The sequence below is a fragment of the Mustela nivalis genome, assembly GCF_964662115.1.
Source record: "Mustela nivalis genome assembly, chromosome: 4".
Classification (NCBI taxonomy): domain Eukaryota; kingdom Metazoa; phylum Chordata; class Mammalia; order Carnivora; family Mustelidae; genus Mustela; species Mustela nivalis.
In genome coordinates, this window is record NC_139023.1 from 89,098,833 (window position 1) to 89,119,986 (window position 21,154).

A 21,154-nucleotide genomic window follows, 5' to 3' on the forward strand; every position below is an offset into this window, starting at 1 on the left:
CACCAATTAGTAACATTTTTACTCCATTTTACTTTATCATTAGTTTTCTTTCTCTGTCTCTAGTAAGTGTATGTGTATATTTATTTTTGAGGGTCATACAAATGCCGTGGCCCTTTATCCTTAAACCTAAGTATTTCCTAAGAATAAAGATCTTCTCTTATATCACCAATATACAGTTATCATTCAGTAAATCTAACACCAGTATAATACTTGACTCTGCCATCTGTTGTCAGTAGACCTCAATAATGCCTCCTTTCTAGTACGGGATCTACTCAAGGATCACGTATTTCACTTATTAGGTCAGCTGCAGAGGAGGTATTTTGTTTGTTTGTTTGTTTGTTTGTTTTAAGATTTATTTATTTGACAGAGAGACACAGCAAGAGAGGGAACACAAGCAGGGGGAGTGGGAGAGGGAGAAGTAGGGATCCCATGGAGAAGGGAGTCCAATCTGAGGCTTGATCCCAGGACCCTGGGATCATGGCCTGAGCAGAAGGCAGATACTTAACGACTGAGCCACCCAAGAGCCCCATGCAGAGGAATTTTGAACAATCTTTTGTTCCAAGGAAAATCAGGGTTGAATTGAGCTGAGAGGGATGACACTTTTAAGGGAACACCCTATTTCTATCTCATTTCTTTATGCTCTTAGGGGAAAAAAATCAAGCCAGTTGCCCCAGTTATTTGTGTGAAATTTGATTTCTGAAATTGTAGTGCAGTAGGTAAGACATTTACAAGATACTTTGATACTTTGGGTATCTTTAAATGGCATTTTTTTCCTGTTAGATAAGACTTCATTTTGTCATCTCCATTATGCAATGTAGCCTAGTCAGTAAATTTATCCTTTAAGATATTTTTCAGATATTTTCAAAAAAATTCTATTTTTAAAGATTTTTAATTTCTATGCTAAGATGCCTCTATTTTGTTTATTATGAGCATATTTTCACTTGGATCATAAAGCATTATTATAATAGCTGTTTTTGGATAACAGTCTGAACATCTAGATCATCTCAGGGCTGGTTTCAGCTCTTGAGAATTGATCACATTTTCCTGCTTCATATATTAAGTAAAACTTTGACTCAAAGGAAAAAAAGAAAGTAACATTTCTTTTAAATTATTTCAGAAAACAGTTTATTTTTCTGAAGTTATTTGTTTAGAAAGAGCTCTATCTACTGGAATTTATCTGTTTTGGAGAACCTAAAAAATCCTTGAAATTATTATTTTAACCACAGTGTGTTCCTTATGCCATGAAAACTATTATCTTGCAGACCAGATAAATTTAAGGAGTGATTATTAGTATTTCAAAAGAGATTTTTTTCTTTTCCTTTTTTTTTTTTTTAAAGATTTTATTTATTTATTTGACAGAGGTCACAAGTAGGCAGAGAGGCAGGCAGAGAGAGAGGGAGAAGCAGGCTTTTCACTGAGCAGGGAGCCTGATATGTGGCTCAATCCCAGGACCCTGAGATCATGACCTGACCTGAAGGCAGAGGCTTTAAACCAATGAGCCACTCAGGCACACCTTCTTTTCCATTTTTACTTCAAAAAGATTTCATGGGAGGGACGCCTGGGTGGCTCAGTAAGTTAAGCTTCTGCATTTGGCTCAGTCATGATCCCAAGGTCCTGGATGGAGTCCCACATCAGGTTCCCTGTTCACCACCGAGCCTGCTTCTCCCTCTACCTGCTCTGCCTACCGCTACCCTTGCTTGTGCGCGCTCTCTCTCTGATAAATAATAAATAAATAGATAAATAGATAAATAAATGAATATTTCATGGGAGAGTTTTTAAGTTGTATTGAAAGGCTTTCAGGCACCATTAAAAGAAAAATAGCAGCGCCATTACTTCTAACTAAATTTCAAGCTAAGACCCTGTCTTGAATCCTCTAGACAATTTAACATAGGATATCCTTGAATTTGGGTGTTCTGAGTCCTAATGCTGAGTTCTGAACACTTTTTTTTTTTTTTAATAATCCCTGAAGCTCAAGTAGTTTGAAATTAATGAACAATTTTGTTTATAAAAGTCCGATTTTCACAAAACCACAATGAGATACCACCTCATACCAGTCAGAATGGCTAAAGTTAACAAGTCAGGAAATGACAGATACTGGTGAGGATGTGGAGAAAGGGGAACCCTCCTACACTATTGGTGGGAATGCAAGCTTGTGCAACCTCTCTGGAAAACAGCATGGAGGTTCCTCAAAAAGTTGAAAATAGAGCTACCCTATGACCCAGCAATTGCACTAAAGATACAAACGTAGTGATCTGAAGGGGCACATGCACCCAAATGTTTACAGCAGCAATGTCCACAATAGCCAAACTGTGAAAAGAACCTAGATGTCCATCCACAGATAAATGGATAAAGAAGAGGTGGTATATATATACAATGGAATACTATGCAGCCATCAAAAGAAATGAAATCTTGCCATTTGCGACAACATGGATAGAACTAGAGGGTATTATGTGAAATAAATCAATCAGACAACTAGAGGGTATTAGCGAAATAAATCAATCAGAAAAAGAGAACTATCATATGATCTCCCTGATATGAGGAAGTGGAGATGCAGTGTGGGGTGTTTGGGGAGTAGGAAAAGAATAAATGAAACAAGATGGGATCGGGAGGGAGACAAACCATAAGAGACTCTTAATCTCACAAAACAAACTGAGGGTGGCCAGGAGAAGGGGGGTAGGGAGAGGGTGGCAGGGTTATAGACATTGAGGAGGGTATGTGCTATGGTGAGTGCTGTGAAATGTGTAAACTTGGCGATTCACAGACCTGTACCCCTGGGGCTAATAATACATTATATGTTTATAAAAATAAAAAATTTTTTTAAAAAGTCCAATTTTCAAACAGCTTTCGAGGCATCTGTCATATCAAACAATTGCATTCAATCCAAAAGAAGAAAAATACAATGAAAGGACAAGTTTCGGGCGCCTGGGTGGCTCAGTGGGTTAAGCCGCTGCCTTCGGCTCAGGTCATGATCTCAGGGTCCTGGGATCGAGTCCCGCATCGGGCTCTCTGCTCGGCGGGGAGTCGGCTTCCTCCTCTCTCTCTCTCTGCCTGCCTCTCTGCCTACCTGTGATGTCTCTCTGTCAAATAAATAAATAAAATCTTAAAAAAAAAAAAGGACAGTTTCTTTTAACTTTGTTTTTAATATTTTTTAAGGCCTGTGGGTGTCCACTTGTACTGTTTGTCTTCTTTATGCACTGTTTCTCAAAGGACAGAGGCCTCCTTGCCTAATAATGTTATAAAACCTGTATGCATAGTTGGTTACATATTGTATAATTTTAAAATGTCTTTTGGAATTCAGATAGTTTTACAGGTATCACCTCAGATTCCTATCAATCCCTTTCAGGTAATTTTCTGTAAACTATTTTCCTAGTTGTATGAGGCAGTTTCTCAGTGTAAGGTAGAGCTATTATAAGTAACTACTCAACTGTCAGAGTTGCGAATAGAATATAAACTTCTAACATTTTCAGTCTCATTTCCTAGACTTGTTGGTTTTGTCTCAACAGATTTCAACAATGGAAAGCTTAGTAACCATGATGCCTGATACAGAGAAAGTAGTGACTAAATAGTAGTTTTTAAAAAAACGTCTTTCATAGCCAGTTCTTATTCTGATTTTGCTGATACTGATTATATAATTACAAAGAAAGAAAGCCATACAAAAAAAAAAAAAACATAACTCAGGAAGAGCTCCTCCTTTTTAAACTATCTTCCCCCTCCATTTTGGAAATAGCCTTAGGAGCCGAGGGTCAGGCCATGTCCCCTTTTGGGATTCTCAGTTTTTCTCTTTCTTGTTTAAGCTCCTATATTTGTGTGCCACCAATCCTTGAAGGGAAATATATGTTTTACTGAAATGTTTCCTACTAGTTTCATGTTATATAAAGAAATAAAAATATAATTATGGGTGTGTGCTCTACTTATGTTTTACTTTGTCATTACCTGAACAAGCTTTGCCTTTAGAGTATGGATAATAATTTGGCAATAATAATTTGGTCACCTGCTTTAAATTTTTAAAAATTTATAGCAATCTTTCTTATTTCTTTTTTCCAGTCTGTAACTGTAACAGCAACAAATTCAGACACAGTGAATGACATTATCAACATGTCACTGCGAATGCTAGGAATAACTGTAAGTTGCCTGCAAACTATTTTTAGTTTAAAAACCAACTTTGACTTTAGAGATTCATGCGTGTGCATGTGTTGTGTACCTCCCATTATAAAACAGCTGATTATTATAGATATCATAGTCCTATTTCGTCCTCCAAATTTAGAAATTGAAGGCAGCAAAGCTACATTATTAACCTATACGTGGTGCTATTCTTGCATTGCCATTTTTAATTTTCTGCAAATTCAAAGTCATAGAATAAAATTGGGCTATAATTTTAGAGTACTAATAACAACATGCTGTTTATTTTATTTATTTTATACATAGACAATAAAATATTTCTAAGTTTCTAAATATTTCCTCCTCTATTGGACTCTTCTTTCTGTGTCTTCATTTTGGATTCCTTCCCATCCCTATTTACCCTGGTTCTCACCCAAGGAGTCAATCCCAGTTTGATGAACCCTGAATTACATGTTTGGTTGTACATTTTGACATAAACACCACATGGCTAGAAGCTACCTCCTCTTGATGCGGTTCCTTGGGATGAGGTGGGTCACGCCCATTTTGAACTGGTAAGGAAGAAGACAAGTTCTGAATAAGACCATGAGAACATATCGCTTTCATCTTGTTTTGGTTTTAACTACCTTTTCCTTTATGTTTTGATGGTACTGGTGTGAGTTGCTGGATTTTTTTTTTTTTTTTTATGAAAGATATGGACATATTTGATGATGAGGTTTTCTGAGGAAAAAGAGAGGGAGAGTGATAATGGTTGGACAGAACTGAAGGGAGCATTTGTAAAGCACAACTTCTTATATAAAATCCTCTGTAGGGGTGCCTGGGTGGCTTAGTCATTAAGTATCTGCCTTTGGCTCAGGTCATAATCTCAGGATCCTGGAATTGAGCCCCTCATTGGGCTCCCTCCTCAGTAGACAGCCTGCTTCTCCCCCTCCCTCTGCTACTCCTCCTGCTTGTGCTCTCTCTCTGTCTCTCTTTTTTTCTCTCTCTGTCAAATAAATAAATAAAACCTTTAGAAAAATAAAATTTAAAAATCCTCTATAAATTTGAAAATGTTTTGCTATCATGACATGACATAATTACAAGATTCCTACTTAAATTCTATCTGACCCAATGGTGTAATTAAGCCCCTTGAAAACTCAGAGCAACCAGAATTTGGCATAAGAAATCAATGATTTCTGAACAAACAAAATTTAATAATACATCCAAAATAAATGGGTAAAGCACATCTCTACATTGATTTCTAACCTGTATGATATATATACTCTAAATAAGAACTAAATCTTGGAAAGAGAGTGAGTGGTTTTAGGGATAAATTTGGGGAGATCAATTAATGATATATCTCATTTTATGGCATGTTTGTGATTTTCCTTTGCACAAAGTGATCAATCTCACTAGACAAAGAATTGCTGTTTTAATGAAGAACTGGGGTTGTTTGGCTTTAGGTATACCTGATTTAAAAGGATTACAGAATAACATTTCCAAACCCTACCTACCTTATTAGCTCTCATTTCTTATTTGCAATACAATTTTGAGAAGATTTAGCTCTGTATCTGTGTCCGTGCCTATGACCTTCCTTCATAAGGGCAAGGCCATGATTTTTAATCAGGAGTCAAGGACAAGCATAGTACCTATCACCAACAACTATTTCAAACATTTTTTGCTTTAGTCTCTTGGATGGCTCTTTAAAATAGTTCAGCAATCTTTATAATTTAGACTTGTTTGTTTCAAGTGGGATTTCCAGTTTACTAGGCAGTAATTCTGCTGGGGGGTAATTGTTTTCTGCATCTGACATGTTGTCTAAGGTAGACTCCTTTTCCTTTCTCTCCCTGAAGTGGGGCTTACCGCCACCAGTGGCTAACTTGAGTCCACTATCTCCTGAAGGCCCCTTGGGCATTCATCTCCTTTTGCTCAGGGCTGCTGACCTATTGATGCCTTTCAAGTTACTTTGCTCAGAAATAGTCATAGCAGGGTATAGGTCTCTCTGGACAATATGCATGAATATGAAGGCAAAAGCTAACATACCCAAGGAGTCTAGAGACAACAGAAGGCAGCACTCTGAGATAAGCCCTTTCCTCTTTAGTGAGGGGGCACAACTGTGATTTCTTATGCTATAGGCCACCTATACAGTGAGGAGCTGATTGTACTGTGGTCTCCTGGCCTTTGTAAAAAATGGCAAGAATGTGGGATGGTCTACTGGTGGCTGTGAGGGAATCAAGTGAACAAGTACTATAGCTACCTCCATGGACCAAACAGCATTTATACTGGTGCCAATTCTTTCTTTCTGAAAACACAGAAATGCTAAGGAAATGTGTTCTTCAAGTACTGTTAAAGATTTGTTATGATGTATAGTTCTTTTTGTCTCCAAGGGCTCTGAGAAAGACTACCAGCTGTGGGTGAGTTCTGGCAAGAAAGCGGCCCCACACCCACTCAGTGGTAAGTGTCAGGAAAACCTAAGATGGGATTGATTAGGTTCAAAATTGTAACCCTACATCTCAAAGTAATGCTTGTTCTGTCTTAAGCTTAAATACCCTTAAAAGTAAAAATCACATGCAATATTCACTCACACATTTATTAAATAATTGCCAGGTACTTACTTTTTCCCAGGCACTGATGACATCTCCTCATTCAGCAGCTTATGGCCTAGTTAGGCCTAGTAAATTTTTCTTTTCTACTACTTTTTACCCAACAAACAGAGCTGTCTTGAAAATTTTTTATTTATTATTTGCTTACTTATTTACCCACTTAGGTATGAAAACAAAAGGGATTGGAATTTCTTTTCCCATACATTCATTTTTCATATTCCAGTCTTGAATTCCAGTTCCTAACTACTAAATAGCCTCTATTTTGTGAAAATCCTCTAAAATCCAGTCATGGCTGTGAATCTAGGTATAGGTATCTATTTAACACCTGCCATGTGCCCAGAAGTCTTCTCAGCATCATAAAGAAAATGAGATAATCACGCTTAAACTTCTCAAGTCTTCACTGACTAAACTACCTGCACTTTGCTGTTTCTCAGGCTTTTTCCATCAGTCTTAAGTTTATTGATAAACCATTTATACCTCTCCTAAGATAGTTATTAGCACAAGTTTTCTTAAAAAAATAGATCTTTGGATTAGCAAAATTGTTCAGTGCTTACTAGAAATAAAAGGAATAAAAAACAAGAGAAAGAGGACAGGATATATAACAGACCTTGAAGTAGTAACGTATGGTAAAGGCAACAATGATTTTTGCTAGAAATCTTATAGCATTCCTTCTTATATGCAATTTTTTTTTATCTTTCTAATAATCCTGTGAGGTGGGATGTCTGGGTGGTTCAGTCAGTTAAGTGTCTACCTTCGGCTTATGCCATGATCCCAGAGTCCTGGGATCGAGTCCTGAGTCAGGACTCTCTGCTCAGCGGGCTTCCCCCTCTACCTGCCACTCCCTCTGCTTGTGCGTACTCTCTCTTTGACAAATAAATAGAGTCTTAAAAAGAAAATAATCCTTTGAGGGTATTACTCTTTTTAAAGTTATCTAAAGGATATTTTCCAATGATCTGGAAATCTAAACAACGAGTTTCTTTCTATGGAATGTATATTCCCACACTTAGAATACAGAGAGTCACCAAGCGCATAGCTGAGGACAAAGCCTACCCCCCATTTCATGTTCTGTATTAATGTTGACATCTTTGTAAAAGTCGGTCAACAATCAAAAGGAAAAAAATACTGAAATACATTTCTTTTAATAAATTGCATTAATTTAGGTAAAACAATGTAGACGATAACTTTTCAGACTTTGAGCAGTTTCACACACAAAGGCATCTCTGAGGAATCTGGAGAGCCTGCCATTCATGCTGATCCATTAGCAGCAGTCCACATGCATTCCATTTTAAAAAATGCTCTCAATTCTCAGTTGCAGATTATCTCCTGGTTATCTTGGTGACTCGGTTGTGTTGCTGTCATAGAAACTTCTTTTTCCTTAAAAAAGGGAAATCACTGTGATTCTTGTGAACAGAGCACTGACATTGCATCTCTGACAGATGAAAAAAAAAAAAAAAACAGCAAAAGCTCCCCAAGTTACACTCAATAATAAACAGAAATGACAGAAAGAGAACTTTCATTCTATTCTTAAAAAATGAAATCCATATCATATAGCACAAGGCCTTTGATAATTCTATGGAGAGGAAACAATGTAAAGCATCCAAGAACAAAACAAATCACTTGCCAGGCAATTCTCACTGACTGTGGTTGGGTGCAGTTTTCCACTCTGTAAACATCGCTTTGCCCTTTGCTTCTGGGTTCCCAATACTGTGCAGCCTTCCCTCTCATCATCGCCTGGCAGGACTCCTTTTGGAGGAAGGGCAGCCGGTGGGAGGGAAGCATAAAGCATAAAGTCTACCGATCCCACCACCCATGCATAGCTCTGGCTCTAGAACTGACAAAAGGAAATGGAAAAAAAAAAAAAATCAGTTCAACTGACATTGTGTGAGAGAGAATAGCACTTCTTAATATAAATGGTCTAATTATTTAAAAAAATATTAAACCACCAATGCTTATTAATATATTTACTCTGATCCTTGTAAGTTTGTGTGAGGGCAAGCATTTCAAAGGATGAATGTAAGGATTAGAGGGGTCAAGTAATTTCCCTAAGATGTACAGATCTTATTAGTTTCAAGGCAGAAACGAGAAGGCCTTAAATATTCTCAGATGGAAACACAGCAAAAGTCAGCACTGTGCAATGCCCTGAACAATCTATGTATTCCAAGCAAAGTAACATGCTTAAATTTTTTTTTCTCTTCTTAAAATCTTTCCCTTGGGCACCTGCTTTTTGCAGCGTGTCCCCAACAGGAGCAAATATGATGCTCACTCAGGAGGCACAGCCTTTTTTTTTATCCAAGAGCCCCAGAAGAATAACAGCATATACCAGTGTGATGCGTACACTCATGGTGAAGGTGGGTTTGATGACAGCCATCACCATCAACCTGAATCTATATATATATTTTTTCCACTTAGGACATGAACATCCATCTACTACACTGCTGCCACAAACACCCGAGGACTCCACCTCTTCTTCCACCCTCCAGGAGTCCCTCCTGGAGCAGAAATTCACAAAGGTGCAAGACCAGTTCATCCTGAAGCCCAGACACCCAACCCAGAACCAGCAAGAGAGAGGTGAGTCCCCTCCCTTTCTTCAAGTGCCTTCTCTTGATTTGTGTCTCCACTCTTGACCACAAATTCATGACACAGAGCTGACTCTCTCTGTGGGGACTGGGGAGGAACAGTATAGGCAAAAACTCCAAACTATGCAGAATCAAGCTTAGAGAAACCCAAAGGTCTGAAATCAAGACCCAACTCTCTTCTAGGAAGGTTGTTTTAATTCTTCTAGGTAGACCGTAACTCCTTTCTGTGCATCCCCAGAGCACTTTCTACATGTAATTATGTGTGACTTAATAGAGCACAAGCTGTTTGCGGCCTGGAAACAGGTGTTCCCCATTCCAGGGTTTTGTCTAGTATCTCAGGCAATCACAGGGTGGGATCAAATGACTGCATGGCTTAGACACACCTGGAATGGAAGAACTCCAGTGGAGTAGAGAGTTATGGAACTGAATTTGTTTTATTCTGAGCTTAGGGTGAAGAGGTCTTGGGGTTCCAGTTAGAATTCAACACTCAATTCTGCCCCCCACTTTCCATGTCTGCTTCAGACCCAGGTTAAGGCTGGAGCTAGACTGAATGTTTATGATCAGAGTGTTTTAATCATCCTTCTTGCTATCTTTTGTCCTACCATTCCAGTATTCCCATTGATAGTTCTTTCTCTAATGAAAATATGTTGTTAATCTAAGAAGAAATGGGGCCAAAAAAGAAAGTATTTTATTGCTATGATTGTTATTCTATAAGCACAAAGTTTAACAATTTTACTTTTTAATATTCATACCCTAATTTGAGCATTAGGAAACATTAACCTAAATCTTGCCAATGCTGTTTAAGAAAGGATAGGTTTCTATAAAGTTAGAAACTTAGAATGATTATTTAATCATTCTTGTATTTGCGTGGCTATAGTGTATATTTTTATTAGTCACAGAGGCAACATGAACTCTGACAGCAAATAGCATACATTACAAAACATCTGGCTAAGTCTAAATATACCTTTGAGAAAGTATAGGGCTCTATGTCTGCCTGCTTTCTGTATGTACTCCTAGAGTAGTTAGCTATACAGCTTTGTATCAAGGGATACAACATTCTTCTTAAGAGCATTCTTCTTATTAAAGTTGGATAATAAAATGTATTTGGGTAGTTTTAGAAATAATAAAACTAGGGTAAAAGTAGGGAACCCAGGTTGCATACAGCAACTCAATTTATGTATTAACTTGTATCTTAAGCAAATATGTACATTTTTTTAATTTTTTTATTTTTTATAAGCATACATTTTTATCCCCAGGGGTACAGGTCTGTGAATCACCAGGTTTACACACTTCACAGCACTCACCAAAGCACATACCCTCCCCAAAATGTCCATATTTCATGGGCAGAGGACATGAAATATGTACATTTTGATGTACAGAAATTTCCTCCTGGATTTAAGAATGTATTTGCTTTCTTTCTTCTCTCCTTTTGAAATGGTAAGGGTATCAATTCCAGGGCAGGAAGAAAGAGCCTTAGTTAAGCAAAATGGTGGCAGTCTTTCATGATTGCCTACCTTCTAGAGGTTGCAAAATCAAATAGAAAATGGGAGTGATGTCTGCTTTGGGGGAGAAGCGATTAAGAGATGGACTCTAGACTGCCTGAGGCCCTCTGAGCAAGGAAATTACTTTTATCAAGGCTGCCATGAACCATGTCTTGTGCTGAGTAGTACATTATATTTAATTCAATGAGTTGTAGGCAGCAGCATTTACGTTGAAGTTGAACAAACCAACGCTTAAAAATTTTTGAGTAATCTAACCAAGTAGCAGAATCAGGATGCTTCTGGTCTTGGGACTTGGTCTCTCCAGTCAAGCACCGTGAGTGTTGCCACCCATGTAAGTGGACACGATGATGCACTCATTACATCCTAGAAAAGCCTAGCAGTCAGGTGTTTAAGGATTTTTTGGTGAAATGTTGCTCATTTGTTTTATCCTTCTGCAGCTTGGCTCCTCTGTGGACCTTTAAAGAATTTAGTGACTTAAGCAGATTATGTAAGCAAATGTTAAGGTATCTTACAAGGAAAATATTCATAGTTGACCAATAGAAACTTTGAACTCAGCTTTTCGCTGCTGAGCCACCCAGGTGCCCCTGTTTTTTAGCTTTTAAAATCAGATCTGACACCTGATGAATCCACTGACCATACTTACTAATAGGAAGCAAACAACTACAAGTTGAATGCCTCATGATACAGCTCAATAGGCAGTAGATGGCACTGAAAGTATTGACCCTGAATCTGATCAAGTCTCTAGGCTTAACCATTACTTTGCAGGATCTGGGGAAGAACACGCTAACACCATAAGGATTCTATCAGCCATTATCAGATAATGGAGAATTCTACACAATGAGTGACTCAGTTTGCCCTCTTCTAGCCATTGCAATGAACATGCTGTAAAATGGCAATTGTGAAAATAAGGTTAAGCTAATTAAACTACTACTACTACTAATAATAATCATCATCATCTCACTTCTTCCTTAGACTCAGACCAGAAGAAAGATAAAAGGTATTCTTTCAGAAACTGGGCCTTTTGGCGGCGCCCCAGTACTTGCCACAACAACCAGTGCACAGCCCCACCTTCTGCAAAGCCTGGACAACTCTTTGGAGTTACCCTCACGGATGTGTGTGATAATGACAACTTGCCCTCTCCAATTCTGGTAGGTCTTCTACAGCCCTCTGGAGGAGGGGAAGCTCAGAGAGATCAAGTGTTCTCATCCAAATCTATCCCCAAATGGAGAGGTCATTAGATAGCTCCTGGCTTTGGCTAAGAAGTTCTCTGTTATCTCAAAGAATAGAATCTGATTTAGGTAATACAGAGTCATGAGGCAAATACAACAGGAAAAGACATTCTTGTCCATTCCACTTGTTTCTTGTTTCCACTAAGACCCACATAGTCCTGTTCAGATCAGTCAAAATGGACACTATGTATGAGTCTCTGAGAGGCCACATCATCTTCACACTCTCCCCTTCATTGCCTTCCTGAACTCACATTATTCTCAAGTTTCCGTCAGCTGAGTCTACTCAATCTAACAACTACAAACACCTCACACAAGCATAAAGACTCCTCCTCTGGCAAATATGAATCCATTTAACCCTAACAATATGTCAAACAAAAGACACAGTTTGGCCCGTGTTATCTCAAATTGGTGTATTAAATTGTCAGGGTTGACATTCATTGAGTATCCAGTATCCCTGCGAGCACTGTACTCAATGTAGGGAATGTTCTGCTAGATAATGAAGAAATTTATCATGTTAGTTACATGCTTAGCTATCACCCCAGTCCTTGCATCACAGCAAATTTAGGGGGTAGCGAGGATTATCATTCCCCGCTTTTCACAAATGAATTAGAAAGGCCTCAGTACAGTATATGTGTGCCCCAGGTCACACAATAGATAAGTAACAGATTTCAGATCCCTTGGGTTACCTGACTCCGGTCCTTATTATCTTTCTGCACTGCAGGGAGAGGACATGAAGATAGAACAAAAGACAATGAAAGACTCATGAGAAGGGAATATAATCAGAGAAGGAGAAGAGAGCTTTTGAGCCTGATTTTTCAAAAAGGAAAGAAATAGAAGTAGTAGGAATGAAATACACAGTCACTTAAAGAGAAATAAACAAATGGGAAATGAGTATGGCAAAAGATTTCCATATTTAGAAAAGAGCATCTATGTAAGGGAATAATGAGAAAAGAATGGTAAAAAGGAAACATGGTAGTTCCACAAAGGCCTTGAAGCAGAGAAGTTTGATTTAAAAGTGTAAATTCAATGAAAAGGAAAATCTGATTAAAATAAGTTTAAAATGTTTCAGTGTATGACTGTAAAATTGATTTTTGGGTAGAAAATATATAGACACACTGAAAAAAAATCTAAACTGACTTTAGTTCTTCCAGCTCTTAAACAGTGTACCTTCACAATCTCTTGCTCCTTCAAAAAGGAGGCAAGCTTGTGCTCTGTGGTTGTGGATATGAATTGTCATACACTTTTCTTTCCTTCCTACAGGATATGCTTTGCTTTATCAATCAACAAGGGCCACTCACTGAAGGCATCTTCAGAAAATCAGCCAATATGAAATCATGCAGAATCCTAAAGGAGAAACTAAATTCTGGGGACAAAGTGAACTTGGATGATGAATCAGTTCTTGTGGTAGCATCCGTCCTAAAGGTAGGGAAAGTTCTAGCATTTCCATACACAAGTAACTGAAACTATGATTGGTGTCCTTCATCATGACTGCCCAAGAACAATAATGGGCATAACAGATTAAGAACCTAACAAACTGAAAAACACTTGACAAAATCAAAATTTAAGGAAGCTACTTTAGGAGTTAAAAGCCCCATATGTTAGAAATACTTTCTGTTTTCACCACATACCGCCCTCCCTACCTTCACTCCTGAAGACTCCATGCAAAATACTAATACTAAAATGACTACTAGTAATGATAACAAATTTCTAAATATGCACTTACATGTACACAATGCTTATCAAAGCAAACATCCTTACCACCTTCCTAATGAAGGCAAAGTTTCCAAAAGAAATGGAAGAGAGAAAGAATTTAATTCATTCATCTTAGCACATATTAACAGCTCTGAACAAACCTAAGTTAATGTAGTAATACTACAATCTTAGAATCTCAGTCACATTCGGTCTTTCCTTATCCCCCATCAGTGCTGGAAGATATGATAAATAGCAATAGTCCAGAAATGACTTAGTTAACCACTATTACACTGGGGTCATAATAACATACACTAGTAATATACATATAGGCATCAAGAATGATGATGCACTAAGTATGTGAATAGCAAGATGAGTGTTACCCTCTTACAGAGTGCACACGTGGAATTGATTTTCTAGCAAGAGTTAGTGGATTCTTTCCTATTTCCATGTTATAAGCACAGACTAGGAAGAGGGTCACCACTTGTGGGTATAGTTCTTACACATTTCTAAAGTTTTCTCTTCTGAAAGTTAACTGTTCTTGATGGAGAATCAGACTCTGAAAACTTGGACTTGATAATATCATGTCAAACTAACTGGAGAATTGGCCCAAGCTAGAAATGAATATGTCATCAGGACCACATGAGTTTGCCATAGAATCTTGACTTTTAAACAGTTAAGAAAAGGAAGAATGAAGCAATTATGACAGTAGCTTTCTTCCAAGGAGCACATACACCTCAAGTCAGAAGACCTAGTTCTTTCCTAATATGTGTGCAAGAGCACACCTATTTATGTTCTGTTTCAGAACTTTTCTTGCTAGAATTAAGAGCTAGTACTGTGTCTAAAACAAGCAAAATGAGTATGTGTATTTCTGTCCAAGAAACTAATAGGACTTAGGATTGTCTATAGCCAGACTCAGAGTTTGTGGTAGTTTGCAAAACACACACACAAGCTCCAGATGATAGAAGGGATCTTTATCTTCATTTACACCACAGCCTGAGCTCTGCTTTTATGTTTCTAAGTTTTAGTTGGAAAAAATCCAAGCACCTGCTTCTGCATGTGCAAATCAATGGAGAGTGAGAGCCAAGCTCTGTGTGGGTCATCATTTGGGTATCTGTGAAGGAAGTGAGGGGGCGACTGAACTTTTTAACTAAATATTTTCTCTGTAATATTACCAATCTATATTTTCTATAATATATATATGTATATATTTTATCTCCATAAGGATTTTCTTAGAAATATCCCAGGAAGTATATTTTTATCTGATCTCTATGACAAATGGCTTGGTGTTATTGATCAAGGGAATGAAGAGGAGAAAATAACTGCAGCCCAGAGGTAATGATACAACAGTTACTCTACTCTGGTCACATCTCAAAAATACAGCTAATAAACTATTGGGAAAATACTGGCTTAAATTTCACAGCTTTGTCCACTAAAATAATGATCCATGCCAAAGAGTTTCAATTCTTGACACCCATGGAGACCAGCTTCAAAATAGAGGCATTCCTTAGGGCTATTATTGTTCTTCTCCTGATTTTATTAATATGGAATCCTTGGCCATTTTATACCTTCTGGATGTATGAAACTGGTAGATGAAATCCATTGGTCTAAGTGAGATGCTAGAGCATCAACTGACAGGGTTATGACCTTAAGTTTGTCAAACATTTAATTAACCAGAGAAGTTTTTATCTGGTTTAGGAACTGAATTCAGTGAAATATTTTTGTATATACTCATGCCTGCAACTCTGCTACAGCAGACTGTGTACTAGATATACAAAGATATATCCTGTCCCCTGTCTTATGTATTTCCAACCTCCTAAGTAGAATGACTTGTCTTATTTAAAAGTGCATTTTTTTTTTTTTTAACCTTAGACTTTTAGCCCAGCTGCCAAAAGCGAATGTTGTTCTTTTGCGATACCTTTTTGGAGTGTTATACAACATTCAGCAACAATCCTCATCCAATCAGATGACGGCTTATAATTTATCAGTGTGTATAGCTCCAAGCATCCTTTGTCCACCTAATTCCTGCAGCTTGGAATTGGAAGAAAATGTCATGAAAAAGGTAATGAGGGCTCTCATTTTTGTTCCCCGGTGGGGGGTGTAGAATCTCTGCTCTGAACCGGAAATGTGCAGTAGTAACTCTGATGGATCTGTTTTGTAAAATGCACATTTTCATTAGGCTCCACTGGAGTGTCAGAATTCTTTATCCTACTCTGGTGGGGTCTGCGAAGGGGTGTCTTTAGGCGGGAAACTCAGAGCAGTTGAGTCACTTCTTCCCCATCCGGGAAACTAAACACTTGACTAAACAGATAGAAAAATCATGTGATACAATAGAAAAGAACCTGGGCTTTGGAGCTTGACAAGTCAAGGTTCAACTCTCAGCCTAATCCTTGAAGGACTTGTAATCTTGGGCAAAGCCCTGGTTTCCTCATTACACAATGGCAACAACATCCAGCTCCTCCAATCTACTGGCACATCCTAGGTGGCTTGGGCAGTATGAGCACCCATGGCTCATTGGCTCAACACATTGGCCTTCCTCTGCAAGTTGTGGCTCATTTAGAAAAATACCTGGCTAATATTTCACCTCCTACATCTAGTAAACTAGTAAAAGATTTGAGAACATCCTAATGGAACCGCAACATGCCTAATAAGATGACAGCTCTTCCCCAAGCCAGCATGTAGACAGACAGACATGTTTTTTTCTCCAACTGTGTGGGTTTTCCCTCACAAAAAAGCCCACAAAAATCTCTGCTTTCCAATTTTAAGATACTTCTTCATTTAAGAAATGGATTTCATAAGTTTTTGTTTATACTTTATAAATTTTAATAAGATGTTATATGTCAGTTACAGCTCAATAAAACTGGAGACAAAATTTACAAACAAAAATAAGTAAAATTTAATAAAGTAGGTTACTTTGAAAATTATCCTAGTTTTATTTTATTTTAATATTTATTTATTTGAGAGAGAGAGAGAGTGTGAGCAGGGCAGAGTGAGAGGGAGAATTCCAAGCAGATTCCCCACTGAGCATGGAGCCCAGTGCTGGCTCCATGTGAGGCTCAATCTCACCACCATGAAATCATGACCTGAGACGAAATCAAGAGTCAGATGCTCAACTGACTGAGCCACCCAGGTGCCCCCCAAATTATTCCAGTTTTAATGACATAACCATTAATAACAAAATGTTTGCTATTTAAATAGGCTATAACTTATCTATAAATTATATATTATATATATTATATAACTTTGCCCCACTGATGAACAATATTTTAAAATCTGTACCCAAAGTATACTAGAAAGTATCATTCTTTCTAGATTATTTCTTAGAGAACTTTGATTTTTTATATATTTTTATCATATTTTTATATATGAATTTTTCTTGGAAGTCTTTCACTTTTTTTGTTAGGTCCAAGTTCTATATACAAAATGTGATTTGAAATTATGCCCTATGAAAAAAGCACCCCATTTTTTGTCTTTTTGTGTTACAGGTTTCTCTTGTAGAATTTCTCATTGAAAATTGCCTCAAGATATTTGGAGAAGATATCACTTCCCTCTTGGGAGAGAACTCAGTGAGCTGTGATAACAGCGAGAAGGCTGAAGGTACTGTGAATAATTTCATTGGCTTTAGAGAAGCAGACAGCAAGGCTGACTGGGGTCATGGGAGATGCTTAGACTGTGCTGTTCTGGAGCCCAGAGCATCCACAGGGCAATGATTTCCATCGGCTCCTTCTTCCAAAGACTGGCTTACAGGTCAAGGGAGGTTTCCCACCATTGTGAGACCAAAGAAAGGATGAGATGAGGTCTCTGACTTCAAGAAGTTTCTAGTGTAGATCATAACAGCATTAGGAGTCATGATGGTCTGATGCAGTGTTGGGGAATTTTTTCTAACAAAATTTTAAAAGGGTCCCATATACATATATGTGTGTGTGTGTCTGTGTGTCTACACACAGACACACACACACACATATATATATACATGAACGGATATATATGCACACATGCATATATATATATGTGTGTGTGTATATATATGAATGATGTGCTCTGATTGAAACCACGGTGAAGGGCTTTTATTCCCCCTCCCTCCTCTTTTTGCTCAGTGACTCTTGAGGCACCACAAGATTCCGGTGCTCTTTGAAATGGTTGAAAAGAACTAGCATCATTGAGAAAAAAAGGATTTGACTTGAAGTCAAAGAACTTCTCCAGAGTGTATACACCTGTACCCCTATTGACCAGCTATATTGTCTTTGGCCAATTATTTTAGCTCAGTATCAGTTTATTCATCTCTAAAATGTGGATAAAAATAATGTCTAAATCTTAGAATTGTTGTAAAGATTAAATAAGATGATGAATGTAAAATAAATTTCTAAGAAAGCTATTAGTAGGACTAGGAGAAGTTTCCGTGAGACTAAAGCTAATAATATTTGAACCTAACTAATCACAGCTAACTGGCAGCAATCCATTTTATAAGCTAGAGTTTAGATTCAGAACCTGGAGATGTGTGTTATCAATCCCTCCATATTTTTAGTATTTCTTGGTTTTATGACATTTACCTCATTGCTTTGAGGAAATCTTTAGGAAAATACTTGTCATCACGAATTAAGATGAGTATAGTGTCATGTCTGAGACTATGCTTATATAAGAGAACTGTTTGTTTTTCATTTCATCAGTGACAGAAGAACAACCTCTTGAATCCAAGCCAGTGAGAGTGATAGTGATTTACAAAAAGGCACAACTGCAGAATGATACCAAGACCCCATCTTGCATGGATCCACCCAACTACCTGTCTACAGTTACCTAAGTCACTGAAGACTCTAATCTCCATAATGACACTTGACACTTCCTTTTTATTTCCTATAAGAACTCTTTTTCCAATGAATGAAAAAATGAGCCCCTTCCAAGGTACCAGCTCATCCCATTTGAATTTTTCTTTTCCCTCATCCCATATATCCATATTGAGGAAATCTATCCATAAAATATCTCCTCTGTCTTCAATGCCTAGCATATCATATTACATATTTTAGTATTGTATTGTACCACATATTTTGATATTGATGTAATAAAAATCATTCTATAACTCAGTGGGTTAGACAACCATTTTATTTGCTTATGATTCATATCAAACCTTCAGTGGAGGTTCATCTGAGCAGTTCTGGTCTCAGCTGAGGTCACTTGTACCCTTGCAGTCAGCATGCAGCTCACCTAGAGCTAACTTATGTGTCTGTTGGTGCTATCTCTCAACTGGTCTTCATGTCTTCAACAAGCTAGACTGACCTCCTTCATATGGTGGAAGAAGAGTTCTTAGAAACAGGAAAGGTTTTGTAAGAGTTAGTGTGGGAGAGGTCGCAAAGGACTATGCCAAAGATAGTGATTTACAAGACAAGGCATTCATTATTTATTGAGACCACACATGGTAATCCAAACTTAAGGCACCACCAATACTATACATATTCTTTTATTCATCAGCTTTTAATCCTCAGTTCTGCACACCAGCAATTCCTAAAAGGCATTCCAAGTGTTGTAGGAAACATCTTTGAAATAATAACTGATTTTTTACAGCAGGTATTCCTTGCCCCTCTCCTTCTCCCTGTCTTAAGCTTTCTTAAGAGACAACTAAATAACTTCCTCAGAGAATAGAAGCTATAGGAGAATAAGAGGGAAAGGGGGCTCTTTGTTGTTTATGAGTTTTAAAAATTTAGTTTTCTAGGAAACAAAAATGATTCATGGCATAGAGTAGAAGATTTAGGTGGAAATCTCATGGGAAAAGCCCCAAACCATTAGGTACAAGGGACATCTGCACCATTTGCTGGATAGAAATCAAAAGAAAGCAATAGAGTCCTCACAGAATAGCTAACTGACACATCTAAGAAAGATGGGGCCCTGTGGATCCACACACTGTTTCTTATACCTCAGCATGGAACAGATCAGTAAGTAAAAGTATGCTCATCAATCCCAGAATAGTATGGAAAAAATAAAGAGAGCCCCTGGGTTTGAAAGACATGTTTCAGCAACAGTAGTACTGACCAGTTCCCCAGGACCAGAGAGCAGTAGGACGTCTCAGCAGATGCTAGTATACATCAATGACACAGAGCACCAGATAAGTGCCACCTCACCATTTCACAGCTTCCTAACTCCCTGGTACTAGAAGACTCCAGAACATAGACACACTGGTGGGGGAAATTAAGAGATCCTGAATTGCTACCAATCTGAGAACAGAGAAACTAAACATCAAGTGAATTATTGAAAAATACAGAACTGGACATTTCTTAAATATATCAATGTATAGACTGAGATTGGTATCAATACATATAGAATATATGATCCATGCATGGTTTTCCTAGAAAACATTCCCTGGACAAATAGGTTTGGGAAATTCTGCATTTTCCTTCTGGAAGTCAAATGTCTCAGTTTTTTCCACATTACTTAACCCTTTTGGAGTAACCCCATTAATTAATGGATCCTGGGAACATACACTAATAAACATTGCTCTAGATTAATTTATTCTTAAATTAAGAATTAAGTCACAGATTTTACCATTTCACTCACCTGCTAAGAAGCCATCAATGGATTTCAATAGATCTTTGGGTTTTTTTCTTTTTTTTTCAGGAAAAAATGTCCTTTTTAAGAACCTCCACAATGCAACCTGCACTAGTAATCAATTTTGTCCACCACTTTCCCAGTGTAGGTCCTTTGCTTTAGCTAGGTCAGACACCTCACTCATCCCTGAACAAGTCACATGTACTTTTCTAACTATAATTCTCACCTCTCCTTGGTCTCTACATTTCCACACACTAATGAGGTAACCATTTGGGTTTTCCACTCCCAGAAATTTCACAAAGCCTTTCTGATCTCAAATTAACTGCTCTTTACATGAGCACTTGACCCTACTAGACATTGGCTCATACGTTGCTTTGCACTATCAGGAATTAAGCCAGTGTGTTCACATCCAAATTCCTGTAGTAAACGACTGTATCTTATATTCGTTTTATATTACTTTTTAATGCCTGGCTAAATGTCTACTCAAAAAAATGTGTGAATGAGTATGTTCAATTTTCAAAGTGTATAGATTTTATATAGATTGGTAGCAACTGCAAGTTTTAAAACTGAAGAGGTAGAACACAACACATATAAAATTCAGTGGGCGCAATACATCAGTTTGACTAATATTTTTAGGTATGACTTCACAGCCTTATTCACAAGTTCTGGGATATACTATTTTTATTCATTATGCAAAAAATGTGATATCAGTGATGTATTTGGGAATAACTGCATTTTGTATGAAATTTCTTTTAAATAACAATCCAGAATAAAAGGGGAAACAAACAAAAAAACATGGCTGGGCATGTGAGTTTTTAAGCCAAGGAAGATATACTAAAAAAAAAAAATTTTTTTTTTTTTAAAGAAGAGGAGATAGAAATACCTGGAGGTAAGGATAAGCTGAAATTGAACTAATTTGTCAATGG

General features: G+C 37.6%; 1 protein-coding gene across 1 annotated transcript in view; it reads left to right on the forward strand.

The window, feature by feature from the left end:
* The window catches only part of LOC309863180 (rho GTPase-activating protein 20-like), a 30,482-nt gene extending 11,722 nt beyond the window's left edge, over nt 1-18,760 (forward strand). The window contains exons 6-14 of the mRNA XM_082727622.1: nt 4,045-4,122; nt 6,483-6,549; nt 9,108-9,266; nt 11,749-11,924; nt 13,266-13,427; nt 14,920-15,029; nt 15,567-15,756; nt 17,180-17,291; nt 18,362-18,760. Coding sequence (XP_082583748.1) covers nt 4,045-4,122; nt 6,483-6,549; nt 9,108-9,266; nt 11,749-11,924; nt 13,266-13,427; nt 14,920-15,029; nt 15,567-15,756; nt 17,180-17,291; nt 18,362-18,492 — 1,185 coding nt within the window. The 3' untranslated portion in view covers nt 18,493-18,760. The remainder of the gene's footprint in view (nt 1-4,044; nt 4,123-6,482; nt 6,550-9,107; nt 9,267-11,748; nt 11,925-13,265; nt 13,428-14,919; nt 15,030-15,566; nt 15,757-17,179; nt 17,292-18,361) is intronic.
* The last annotated feature ends 2,394 nt before the right edge of the window (nt 18,761-21,154 follow it).